The sequence below is a fragment of the Myzus persicae genome, unplaced genomic scaffold (genome assembly GCF_001856785.1).
Source record: "Myzus persicae strain clone G006 unplaced genomic scaffold, MPER_G0061.0, whole genome shotgun sequence".
In the NCBI taxonomy this organism is placed as follows: Eukaryota; Metazoa; Arthropoda; class Insecta; order Hemiptera; family Aphididae; genus Myzus; species Myzus persicae.
Window position 1 is genome coordinate 144,426 of NW_019102362.1, and position 14,922 is coordinate 159,347.

The 14,922-nt window shown below is 29.9% G+C and overlaps 1 protein-coding gene across 4 annotated transcripts; it reads right to left on the reverse strand.

The window, feature by feature from the left end:
- Positions 1–4,182: 4,182 nt before the first annotated feature.
- On the reverse strand, positions 4,183–14,708 carry LOC111031937 (thiamine transporter 2-like). 4 transcript variants are annotated; one of them, XM_022312069.1, is made up of 13 exons: positions 14,443–14,568; positions 11,458–11,628; positions 10,751–10,970; positions 9,297–9,418; positions 8,334–8,474; positions 8,127–8,208; positions 6,315–6,507; positions 5,924–6,065; positions 5,382–5,708; positions 5,010–5,206; positions 4,850–4,929; positions 4,652–4,765; positions 4,183–4,508 (listed from the first exon to the last, which is right to left on the reverse strand). In XM_022312069.1, the coding sequence occupies exons 1-9, from the start codon at positions 14,566–14,568 to the stop codon at positions 5,592–5,594; spliced, it is 1,314 nt and encodes a 437-aa protein (XP_022167761.1). In that variant the 3' UTR covers positions 4,183–4,508; positions 4,652–4,765; positions 4,850–4,929; positions 5,010–5,206; positions 5,382–5,591. The 4 variants fall into 4 exon arrangements, with proteins under 4 accessions (XP_022167761.1, XP_022167760.1, XP_022167759.1 ...); XM_022312068.1 differs by having other exon boundaries at positions 4,652–4,769; XM_022312067.1 differs by having other exon boundaries at positions 4,652–4,929.
- Between the last annotated feature and the right edge of the window lie 214 nt (positions 14,709–14,922).

The window sequence follows — 14,922 nt, forward strand, 5'->3', positions numbered from 1 at the left end:
CGAGTGTCGTAGTGACAGACAAATCTTTTTGTTTTAAAAGCTTAAGCTGAAAATATATCTTCTTCATCATGACCTTTAAAAATTTAAAATTATACGAATAAACATTTTTAAAATATTATACAATATAAGCCGTTTCAATAAACTTTAAAATCTTCAAATGAAATACAATTTTTCTTTTGCAAACATCAAAATTTAAAATCTATGAAAATAATAACTATAATATACACATTATACACAATATAACCCGATATAAGTAGATTTTAGAAAACAAAAAACTTATATCTAAGTTATTCACACTAATAAATCAAATAATGTTTATAATTTTGCTTTACACTTTCGTAGTATAAAACTGGCGATAATTAGTTTGGATTAATTAATTTGCATAAATATATAGCCTTTTATTTTTTCTTGTTATGATATTGTTGGTGATTGATGTAATCAATTGCTTTAAGTTGATTATACTGTTACGCCGTGTGCTTATTTAGCCCTCTTTTATGATAGTATGATACGATAAAATTTTATCACCGATATGACAATGGGTATATTATTTAAATTCAAATTGAAGTTACGGAGGGGCACGGGACTGCTTATATGTGTAAATCGCATGACAAACTGTTTAAGCCAAAGGGTTTATATAATTTATACATCTAATGTACACACGCTCGATTTTAAAATGTTTCAGCGTTAATATTCCTATTCGGCGTTTAATGTTTACTAACTTCTACATTGCAAAGTTTATAATTTACAGTGCGCTTTCAAGCTTATTTATAGATATTACATATCATGTCGTTATTAACTTATTGAAACGTGTTTTATTCATTTTACTGCACACATATAATTACATAATTACCCATGAATATAACAACATCAACACGATGACGTACACCTACTTTATGTTAATATACCAAATTCGAGTATCAATATTATAGGTGGTAGAAGAATTCTAGTTTGAACGGCTACATTACTTATGTCTAGAGCTGAAATATCAGTGTAAGCGCATATTTTTACTAAAGCATGATCAATTAATTAAGGCAAATGACAAATTATTTTCACTTGATTTGCAATAAATTAAGATATATTTTATTTTACATATATTTTTTAATGATCCGTAAAATTTCCGCTTTTGTTTTTACAAATTTCGTAAAATATTTCAAACTTCCTAATGCTAAAAAGTAAAATAACTATAGTCAATTTAAATAATAGAAATTGGTGGTTAAGTATTAAATTATACTTTGATACTATTACTCGTAACTAATAGTGCAGTGTGTAGTAAACCCTGGTGGTATAAGTCAGCTTTTAAATAACAATTTATTTATTGAAAGTACCGGCTGATAGTCCAGTGGTTAAATTATTGCATTAAACATTTTACCACAAAAACAGTAGCATAATAGGTATATAGTGACAATTAATAATACAAACAAATTTAACATTATATACTATTTACCATCGTTTTACTGCGCAATGATTTTAATAATCTATAATAAACATAACAATATAATATTTATTTATTTATTTAAAATAATAAATGCCACTCAACTTTTTTTGTAGTAAATATAACAATAGAAAAAATAAATACAATGCACAGCACATATTCCAAAGAAACTCGATTTTATAAACAATTATTAGAATCACAATAAATTGGTGGGGACATAGCTTTTCTCATGGTTGATCGGCCTCTATGTAGGTAATTGGTTTCTACCGTACAAGGATTCGGTGTATGGGTCCCGAGCTCTGGTATCTACTACCGAAATTCGGAATCCAACTATAAATAATAATGTGGGTGCATCGATCGACTCAGAAACTGTAAACCGTCCAAAGATGCACCACTGGCATATATAGTAGCATCTTCCTTAATGTGACCTCAGAGTGATGGTATATATTCTAAAACAGATATTCATGCATATGGTTCACGGTTTATTTTCGCATACACAATTCCAAGAAAACCGTTCTGTTCACGTTCAATATTATTTTAAGACCATCAAAGTTGCACTTACACCCGAACATCTGATATGCTGTCCCATATTTCCGACTATCCGACGCGCAGATAGAATTTTTCAAAACTATTTTATTGTTCGATCTCGACAAACAACAACAGTTTATCGGAATAATATATCACTATATATAGTTTTAAAAAGTCCATTAAAATTCGTAAAAATTATAATTATTCATCGCGGATAATCTATTATAATACGTTATTCAAAAATAATATATCCATTACAATCTATGAACTTCAAATATACCGACGAACTTGGTCTTAAAAAATACCAAACTACCTACACTCATAGAATAACCGCGTTGGTATCTTGTCGGGGTCGTTTTCCGTTCGAGCGGCCGTGCACTGGTCGGCAGCGGTGGGGTAAGTTTGTTTTAAGTACATAATATGTATATCTACATGAACTGTGTACAGGGTTTATCGGGTCGGCTTGACTTAGTTGTATATAAAGCATCGGTATGAGGTGCTATATATATCTAAATAATAAAGTGAGTTTATGTATATATATTATACATTCGATATAAGAGGGAAAACAACGCACTGGGAGTAGTTGGGGTGCAGTGGGGCTCCGCCGGCCGGTATATACTCGACTAAACCACCCCTTCCGGGGTCGCACCGTGTGTGTGTGTGTGTGTGTGTGTGTGTGTGTGTGTTCAACGGAATCGCCCTGTATACGCCGGTCAAACGAAAACGAGCGGAGCTTTCGCGGCGACGGAGTGCGGGCGGCCGAGCAGCTGCGCGGGGGGGGGAGGGTCTGCTACGCAGTATGGCGGGGAGAAAGGCGAGAGGGAGTGTTTGATCGCGCCGCCGCCGCCGCTACGGTGCGGGGCCTGGTCGATCGTCGGAAAACGGAAGTTAAAGGGGATCCCGGATGATGCGGGCGGCCGGGACCCCGGGAAAATCCGGGAGAGCGTTCGTCGTATATATACATATAATAAACATATATATATATATATACACACGCACGAGCTCTCGTGGCCGGTGGTGGGGCGCCAATCGGCGTGGAGTACTACCGGTGGCGTCTGTTTATGTATATACGTATTTATTTATATATGTGTGTGTGTGTGTGTGTGTGTGTGTGTGTGTGTGTGTGTGTGTGTGTGTGTGTATGTATATATATATTATATGTAATACGCTTGTTCGTCGTTTCGCCGCGGCTTTGGCGGCGACGGGCCGGGCGATTCGTAATGTTTAATTATCGATTTTAGCCCACCGTTCCCACTCCGAGTTATTATGCAATATATATACACGTATACATTAAATGGTGTGCTCTGAAATGACAAAAATAAACGCATCTGATGTACTGTACTACAGTTAGACAGGTAATCAAACCTTTACCAACATACTAGTAACTAGTGCCTACACCGAAGACGGTATTAAAACATATCTTATATATTATATCAAAATCGAAATAAAACATATTATTTGTATAAAATACTCATCGAGCGGCGTCCACGGCAGATGGGCAGAATATACTGCTCGCATTATCACCGTCGAGTCACACATATAGAGTTGGCATTTTTCAACGGGCAACAAAGTGCACGGGATCAGCTAGCTCTATACATATTATTAAAGTGTATGCACAACGCATATTATGTACCTATAATTAGTGTTTTCGGATTGCTGGTGAACTACTCTAATATGCATTTCCGAACGACGTACGCCACACATCACAACCAAACAATACAATCCATGCTGCAGACTGCGTGTCGATTGCGCACCCAAAATATCGGACACAGGTTTTACACTTTTGTACATCACTCAGATAACAGGACTGTTCAAATGTGCATTGACAGTACGCTATCATAATATTATTTAACATACGATTTATTGAACTATACAAACCTTCTTTATTCGCGATGCTTAGTAGTGTACACTGTAGGTACCTAGTCAGTACTCAGTACCTGCCATGAACTAAAATATATACAGTCAGATATATAGCCATGTGTATTTTAGTTCATGGTCAGTACTTATAGTACTTACATTAATCAAAATTTGAAATACAAAAATCTTAAATATCTCTATTACAGTTATAGCGCGCATGACATTAGTATATTAGGTAATAATGGACATTATATTTTATTTGTTGACAGCAATCATTGTTTGTGTTCATATTTCATAACGTTCATAATATTAAACAGTTGCTACAAGTAATTTTGATACAATAAAAATATAAAATTGTACACGACTTAAAATCTATTAAAACGAATTTATTATTATCAGTCTGACAGTCGCTCTCTCTGGGCTCTCATATATGAATAGTACCACAATAATAAAATATAAAATATAAATTTGACCAATATTGTTATATTTTTGTTTAAAAAAAATATGGACAAACATATGGTTTAAATAACTTACGATAATTTATCCAAGACAGACGTATAATAATTACGTAAAGTGTACAAATTGTTGTCGTCTGTGGACGAAATCGTCCAACTTCCATATTATTATTATGTAATTTCATTAAAATTCACCATCTATCCGGTTCATCCAGTTCGTGAAAATATTGATCTCACTGAAAGTGGATGTAACATAATATAATATAATATTATATAGGTATAGGTAGCATAATACAAGCTACTCAATAATCAATCGTCCTATACAAGACCGTGCAGCAGCAGGTACGCAAAAAACCAGAACACGAAATAAGTATTTTACCTAAGTACGTGTATTGTTCATATTTGCATGGAGCTGTGGAGGCGCTAAATTGTTTTGACAGTCAGTTATTCACGGTCTGCATGGTTCCATTGTTGTTTCTTCTCCATTCGAAACCTACCTACCCGTGTTATTATATTATTTAGGATTAGGTTAAAAAAATGAAATAAACGTGCGCCCGTGTAGAACAATTACAATTACCGCGAAACAGTCGAGTCTGTTTTTGACATTTGCCCGTCTGCAGGCTGCGGTGTGTGCGCGTACAGGTACAACACTCTTGACTGTACACGAAGAAAAATAAAATATATCATTTTTGAAAATGAAACGTTAAGTTTTGAAAATCGACACTACATCTACTTACTGCAATGCGACCATTCCTACGCTGATGATTGCGTACCTAGGTATAATATGCTCTGTTTGCCAAGTTTCGAATTATTTCCACTCGTAGAAAATACAGTACCTAGTATTGTCAATGATCAGAGTTCGGACGCTGTGTTGGCATTCGAATTATTTTTTCCTGGTGCCGTGATGTTTGATTTTGAAAAATGCTTGTATCAACTTTAAATTAAAAATTCGCAATTTGTATACGCTTTTTAATTTAATTTCATAGAAGCTTAATATATTATTATATTATAAAAACATTTTATATTATCCACATAAATTATAACAACAGGACATAAATATTAAAGACTTAATGTAAACATACAATATAAAAGTTAATATAGGTAGTTACCTATGTGAACACACTTAATTAATTCTGAATTTCAGTATTTCACGTAGAATTATAAAATTATGCTTCTTAAAAAAAACTCTTGATATTGGTCATTGGTGACTGACTAGTGACTATTAGCTGAGATCGGAATAAATGGTTCAAATGTAAATATAAATCGATTTTAATTTATTAATGTGTAGTGCTAATGATTTGAGACGCGTCGTTGAGATGCTATTCAGTTACATCGTAGACCGGACAACTATTATTCAATTTTCTATTGAATGATATCGCAGAAGGTATCAAATAAACAATCCCGAGAAGAATGTATAAGCCACCGTAGAATAAAACCTGAAAACACATTAATTATTATTGCCACATTTTATTAATATTATTCGGATGTAAATTCAAATTTTAAGTTATTTTTATGTTTAATCCTTTTTTCGGTTTTTTTTTTATACCAGAATATAATTTTTTTTTGAATATGATTAAATCAATTAGAAAAATGCTATCAAAAAATATCTTTTGAATAGGAAAAACATTTTATTTAACTATTTCAAATGTACCTGTTCGGGAATATCAATCTTAAATAAATTGCCACGGATAAAGATCTCTTTATAACACAGAAGCAATACCAGTGAGATGAACGAATTGAAACCCAATACAAGTGCATAACAATTATTTTTCAGCTGTTTTGCGACTTCAGACCTGTTTAAATAAAAATGTAATGTATTATAATATAATAGTATAATTTAAAAAAAATATAAATTAATAATGTATTATTGCAGGTTAAAAATCGTGTTTGACATTTAAATATATAATTAATTATATTAGGATTATAATGATACAGTTTGAACTGTTTGAATTGAGCACTTCAACTGCACTATCTACCTATATTTTAACTTGTAGTTATTTCAGAAATTGTATTTTTTATAAAATAAATTGATCTTTACTTACAACGCCGTTACAAACATTGCTTGGATCAGTGCTCCGAATAATATGTACGACAGTTGGATCGATAACATATGTTGATGAAAGTAACAAGACAACACGCATACGCCAAGGATCAAAGACCCAGATCCTATGAATGCATTACCATTTAATTCCCAATTCACACGTTTCACGCCGATTTTGTACGAGCCGATAGCCCCTGCGCAAAAATGTGTAATTCAAAAACATATATTATAGGTAGGTATCCGTAAAATTATGAGAAAATCAGCTCCAACATTCTATACAAGTTTAATATTATCAGTGACGTATCGGTTGAAAATGTTATTAATAAATAATTTTTAGATGAAATTGGTCGACATTTAACTAAAGAAGAAAACTTCTGGATACGCCACTGTGGTGATTTACCATACATTATTATACAGTTGGTTTGTAATTTTAAATTTATAAGCTAGCACACGGTGTTTAATATAGACAGTAACGTCCCACATCCCAGTTAAATTTTTAAAAAACCATGTCATCATTAATGAATAATGATACATCTAATATTGTTTAAGATTCTGAACAATAAATAATATGACGTATTGGATCTACAATGATGTGTGTTTTTTTAAGAGTTGTTTTTTCTAGCTCAATTTAAAATGGTCTTTTTAAATAAATGGTAAAAACGTAGAAAAACAGCGGAAAATGAGAATAATCATGTCACATCAGTTTTCGACAAAACTAATTATGTTTCTTTGTTATAATTCAAAAACGAATCAGAGATTTGAAATGTTTAGAAAATATTTTAGCTTTTTAGACATGGAATTATTTTAAAAATATTTTGGCTTTGTTTTTAGTTATTAATAGATCTTTGGAACTTTTGATTTACGAGATTTACGTAGATTTTTACGAGATCTTTCACATGGTGGTTCTTACAACAATATTTAAAAATATTAAAAGTACATTTGTACAATATTTTTATTGACTTTTAAAGTTTAAATTTCGACATTTAAATGAAAAATAGGTAACGATTTTTAATTATTTTGTTGTAATAAATACGAGAAATTATTAATCGTGGAGACTTGGAGTTTTTGCGGTGATTGTATCGGTATTGGCTTATATATATAAGTTAATACATTAATTATAAATACTATATAATATATAGTTATCAATAATTATATAGTATATATTTATAATCAATGGTTAATGCCAATTATATATTATAATATGTTATAATAATAATTATAAATTACAAGATATCTGATGTTTATGGCTAGTTCTATCTAGTATAAACAAATTATAATATTATATCCTCAGGAATGGATGCAGACACTGTGTCCGCCCAGAATCGTTTTTCGTATGCAATGATTTATCATTGAATTCAAGTTTAACATAGTGACTCACTCAATGTCGAGGAACACTTGACACCTATATACTATAATATACAGCATAATATGGACTGGTTGATTTTTTTTTTTAAATAGCCCTAGTCATTATTTTCGAGCGTACCCAACACCTTAACCCGGGCAAAAATACAATAGAGTGAATTTTCAAACATACATTGCATACACAAAATCTGCCTAAATATTTGGTTAGACAACGTATAAGATCGATCTTTTGAATAAATATCACATCGTATCATATAGGTTACCCATAACGCAATGCCATATAGCCTAATTACTATGGAATTTATGCACGAATAAATTATATGTACATGAATCTAAGGAGTAATAATAATATAATAATAGCTAATACATAAACTGACCTTCGTGTTTTATAAATGTTAGATATTTTCTTAAATTTATGTATGATCAAAATAAACATATCATATTTACAAACCTATGAATACGGTCAAGGACTCAACAACACCGTCAGCTTGCTCATTTTCGCCTAATTTGTGAGTTACACATGTTATTTTTATCTGGAATTATACAAAAATTACTAAAAAATATCTATTAATAGAAAATATAAATGGATTATCTTACACAAAATATTTTATTGGTATAGTATATTATTTTAACTTTTATAGTCAAGTGTTTTACTTACCGTCATATAGCCGACTAAAGCCAAACAGTACCAAATAGACCATTTCAGAACAATTAAGTTTTTATAAGATTCGTTAAAGTCTCTCCGCATTCGTCTTAACATAGGCTCGGCTGCAGATGACTGAGATTGAAGGGGTCTACTCTAAAAATAATTTTTATTCAAGTATAAATTCTTGCTTGAAATTATGTACTATAAAATAATTTACAATTTAAATGCATAACCAATCGAAAAGAATGTACGATGTGTGTCGTCTGATTATATGAGTGTATAAGCTTAAAATTTAGGTATATTTCACTATATTTTTTTAATTATTACATTAGTGTAATGAAATTCAAAATGCAAAATTAGTTTTCACCTACTCATTAATAAATGATTTTAAAAAATGTATTTTTTTGAAATTGTATGATATTAAGAAATTAATTATTTGTTAAATATTAAAAAAAAATATTAAGTTTTTATTTAATTATAATTTATTTGGTCCCAATATTATTACTAATAATATGTTAATTGTTTACTATACGCGTACATGTAATCTTTAAGACAAGATAGAAATTGATTGTTCTGTGTTCATATAAATATTTTATAACATACCTATGAGAACAATTTTAGTTTCGAAAAAAAAAATAATTATAAAGAACACTACAATATATTCTATCAATATTTAATGGTGTAAATTACCATTAATCTTATTGACATAATGACATGTTGGCACACATTTTCATATCCAAACACTCGAATTGATTTCTCGCCTAATTGCCTAAAACGCAATTTTCCCCAAGTAATTTGGATAAAATAATCACGTTTAATATTCCAACAGCTGAGTGAAGTAAAATAATTTTCAATTTTCCATATGGAATAAAATTCATACAAATAAATGTGTGCAAAAAACAGGCAGCCTCTGTCAGATGGAATATTTCCAAAACAATTTATATATTATAAAACAAAAACATTTTAAAGATTTACCTTTAAATTAAGTGGTTCATTGTTATTATGCAACATAAATTCTGCAATAGTATCATCTTTATTGTAACTTTTCCGTCTTACCGATGGCATAAACGACGCCCAGACAAATGCGAAAACCACACCTAAAATATTACAGCAGATACGTAGGATGTTGAACGATTTGTGGATATTATAACTTATTAAATCTAGTAGGTATAGGTAATTAAAATAAAAATAAAAATAATTGTTAGTGTATTTGTAATAAAAGACCTAAAATAGTTTTTTCGTGAGATTTGGCTTATCCAAAAATGAATAACCATTGGTCAACGATCACGAGAATGAAATGAAACTATATCTATAGGTACAAATTGATCAATTATTTTAGAAAGTTATTAAACTATTGTTGCAACTTTATTACATTGGTTAACCTTTAAAAATCGATGTATATGTACTTATAGGTATCCATACAGTTATAAGTATATCTACCTATACCTACATCAAGATGGCACACGCGTTTATTAACAATTACAGCTACCATTAACTTTTTTTCTAACTAGCTTTTTTGAAATTTGATTTATTTTTTAGTAGGTACTCAATAGTCATACTGCACACATGAATTAATTATTTTGTTTTTATTGGTGTTTCACAAATATTTAAGATAATTTCAGCCTGATTATTATACAACTTTTAAAGTTTATTAATTAGTTTATAATTGATGTTTATAGCAGTGTCATGGTAATATTTAAATGGTGTCAAAAAAATTAGGTTGCCTATATTGATATGTAAAAATTGTACACTTTACAATAAATTTCCTATACGTCTTAATGAGAATTAAAAATTAATTTTTTTTAAGCGATTACAAATTGGATGTTTCAAATGTTTAACTAACACATAAGATAAATCAATATAAATAATTGCAATAGGTAAGTACTATCACATTTGAAACAAAAAGTTAGATTTCTAAAAAAAGTGGTATGTACTAGAAGTGTGCAAAAATACAAAATAGATTAAAAATTATGTCGTGTGATCATGATAATATTGAGGAGGGAAGGTATATATATATCCATAAAAATATTTTGTATTAACATAAGTTATCGATAAGGAAATCTTCTTCGCTTATTAATACATTTTTTGTAAATAAAAAAAAAATTTAGCTAATGGGGAAATACCCATTAATGGCGATATTAAAATTTATTTGAAAATTAAAAATTGTTGTTGTTTGTGCGATCAAACTATTTTTGCAGTAGTATAGTAGTAGTAGTACCTATAGGTGTCTATATTAAATCGACTGCAATTTGCAAATACCCACTCATTAATAAATTGCAGGTGTGCATTATAATTATAATAATCAATAATATTATGTTATGATATGAGTTACTTAGTACGTGAATGTATGCATAATATACGAAAATTTTGGAATATCTACAGGCTACAATAATGATTTTTCAGTTGAGCACATTTTATGTCATACTCACTGCCCAAAGTGTAACACGGTAATTCTTTAACGTAACCCTTTCCGTTAATAACCACTAACGTCTGGGCGAATACCAACGAACAACATTTGCCCATCAACATGGCGGCTCTGGCTAGTCCCGATGTTGCCTGATAATATCTCTTGTCCTGCACCCTAGCGAATAAATAACTGAAGTAGACTACTTCGTACGATTTGAAGAACGCCACACATAGTTCGGCCATCTGTAAAAAAACAAACAAAAACCGAAAACTTAAAGCGTCCGAGAGAAGAGAAAACAATTGTTGATCAAATTATTATGCTCGTCCAACAATAACATATACATAAATTATTAGATTCTACTCCAACGTGGACGGCCCACTCCGTCTTAAATTAGGTGGTTAACTTTACTTATTGCTGTAAATATGATTGATTTTTTTTTTGTAAAACTAATATTGTATGTTCCAATGTTATCTGATATGCAAATCGCAAATGTCAACAACCAAAAAATTGTAAACCATAAGCTTAAGTTTAGATGATTTAATGTCAGGAAAACTTTATGAAATAAAAATAAAAATTAAAAAATAGATTCTAGGCGTATCTTTACGTTAAATAGTTTATAAAATACGATTATCTACACGTGTATTATGTACATAACAGGCACATTCATCGCCAGTAATCCTAAATATTTCGTAATACTAGATGTCTAGATCATATAAGAATCGTACTTACTTTTAATTGGATGAAATTAGGCAACATAACAAGATTTGAATAAACGATAATTCCACAGAAGACATTAAAAAAGATAACTGGTTTGTAAAGTAAATTATCTGTGATCGTCATAATCACCGTAACAGCCAATATGCTGAAATAGTCTCCAAAACGCATCAACTCATCTGTCGCCTAAAGTAAAGAATGAGTACAAATAATTATTGCTAGAAATGGGTAAGTCAAGTCTTAAAAACTCGTCTACCATTATTCAATTATTACATTTATTATTTTTCATTAGCCATCCGTTGTATTGGAGATCAATGTAATATTATAATAGCACAACAATAACTAAAATGTAAATATTTACATTTTTAAACATCGAAATATTACGACGTTAAGGTATTATATTTTTTATTCTAATATGCAGACGTATTTAAGTGTTGTATAATTAAGTGTAATATGCTACAGCTAGCGAAATGATGGAATGCCTTTCTTTACTTATAATACTTTTTATACATACTATAATACCCATTTAACATAATTTGCCAGCTATCTTCACCACTACGCATTTATAAGTATTTTTAAATATTGTTTATGTATACAGTATACAGGTTCCTATACTAGTGGCTACTGCAATACTATAATTATTTATAATCGTTAGATTAATGAAGATATGTTGTGAAGTTGGTTGTTGATGTACCATATTTGACAATAGCTCGAAATATTAAAAAACCACTTTGTGTGTGATATATTTTTAAAAACAAAATTCGTATTAAAGTCTTATTATGACGTATTATCCATATTTATGTTATGCAAATATTTAATTATAGCTTCTTCAATCAACCAGCATAGTCAGTAAATATAATGAGGTAATGTACCTACTGAAGACCTTGTAAAAATATCTAATTTTGTTTTAATGTGTTTACCATGTTTATCTACTTATTCACATGTTTTTTACACGTTACATAAAAACACAATATTGTTGTATGTATCAAATTTAATTATTTCAGTAGGTAACTAGTAATTTGATTTTCTCTTGAGGAAACTAGAGCTCAATAAAAAACACCTACATTCAACATTTATGATAATAGGTGGGTACATAAAGTCTAATTAGTCGGAAAATAATTGCAACGACTTGCATAAATCAAAATATTCAAAAAAATAATCAGCTGAATAATTTAATGTTAAAAATGGTGATTCTCGTTTGACAACAAGAAATTCGTATCACCATAGCTAGGACACATTCATTAAACGATAAAAAAATTTTAAGGTATTCGACATTATGGTTTTCATTATATTTAAAAATTACAAAAATCAGATTTTTACCTGTTAAAATCACAACACCATTGCGCACCAAATGATATGTGTATATACTATATACTATGTATAATAATTTATATACAACATAAAATAATGTATACATTCAATACATTTTCATATACACGCACTTGAACCATATAACTAGTTATTAGGTCTATGACTTAAACTTATTACCTATTAATAATATAATATCAACAAACAAATAATATTGAGTATATTGACTTTAATATAATTTATAATACTATATATTTTCATTTACAAAAGTGCATTTTGTGAATTTATAATTTGAGTGCATGTAATATGTATAATATGCAAGTTATAAAAAGTATGTATTGTATGTATATTGTATGCATTATTTTATATTGTATATAAATTATTATTTATAGTATATACACATATCATTTGGTGCGCAATGGTGTTGTGATTTTAACAGGTAAAAAGGAATCGGGGCGCAATCGTGTTCCAAATTTTTTGGGCAATCGTGGTGTAATTAGTCGGGTCAAAAAAGGAAAATTTGCGCAATAGTGTTGTAGCCGAGAATATAATAAATAGAATTTTTATAAATACAAACGATAAATTGCTCATATAATGTCATTTCAGTACTAGGCATACCAGCATACAATTGCTTAACAATAAACAATTATATAGGTATAGGTATAAACAATGATATAGGTATAAGTGTATAACCATATATCACTAACCATCGACACATGGTTACAAAATAGATATTTGCAAGGACCTTCAATTTTGACAACCTGCAGTTTGTCATAGAAAAATCTAATGGGCCCATTCAATATGGACAGCTACACCTTCAGGGTACTGCCATCGTTCATCATATTATGTAAAGACCGAACAGGTACGTATTTCTCATTCTTGGTTATGTTTTCGGCTTACATACTGTATATTATAACAGTTATATGAAGTGCGTAAGCTATCGTCTGTGCCCGGACTAACCTATTATTATCACTAAAATTAATTTGAAAAAAAAAACGAAAACACCAATCGTATTGACGAAAATTAAATCGGGTAATGTACATCTTGGTAGGTAATTATATATAGTTGGATACTCGGATGTAGAACTTTTAACTATATAGGATCAGTGCAGTGCACATAAAAAGTAAAGTCTCTATATTTTAGTGTGTATATTTTTCTCATCAATCAACAGGTTTATATGGACTAGGTATAAGATTAGGTTAAATTTTTTAGTACGTTACTTTAATACTGACTCAGTGGCGTATCTATAATTTAGTTCTGGAAGTGAGAATGGATAATTTGTTAGGAAAACGTCAGGTGGGTGATTTGCCCCCAATATAACCGACTGCAGTATAAGTATAAAAATAACATTATAAATATGCGAAATCAATAAGCAAATATTACGCTACACCCTACACATTATGGTATATTACCTACTATTATCTATCCCTTTTCTTTACTCATAGGTTACTAGGTTAGGTTATACTAACCATTGCTTATACTCATAAAATTATCTCGGACATGAAAATATTCAAATTTAGGAAGCTATAAACCTCATAAGTTAAAGTTCTACATTAATTTGTTTTTTCGTAACTATTCATTTTTACACTGGTAGGTTAAATAATACCTTAATACATTGTTTTTCTTAAAAATTAAAATGTTTTGGTTAATCGTTTTTAATAATTGTTATACAATATTTGTCCATTTAGGTACCTGGGTATCTGTAGTGTTTACTCCTTGGTCGATGAAATAGCTAGTCATAAAATGATCCAATGGTCGAAATTCTATGGCAAATGCGAATATTACCGCTAACGCAATAATTGTTGTCCAACTACGCATTTTAAAAATATTTAATATCACATTTATTCCTAAAAAAACGGAAAAATAGACACGATTATACCGATTGCAAATATCATTAAATATATGAGTACCACGCACAGTGCAGTCACATAGGTGAATGACTAGAGTCCAGAAGATATAATATTTACTTTCGCATTTGTTTATAAATATGGAGAATAAAAACGTGCCATCAAACCGGTTTATAAAAACCAGTAGAATATTTTAACTTTATGTTTTATATAGTAAAAAAGATATATCAGTAAACCGTGACAAAACAGGTATAGTTTGCATTTCTTCGTTTAGGAATCACGTCATGTTTTATTTGGGGTGCGAAGCTTGATCAAAATACAGAAA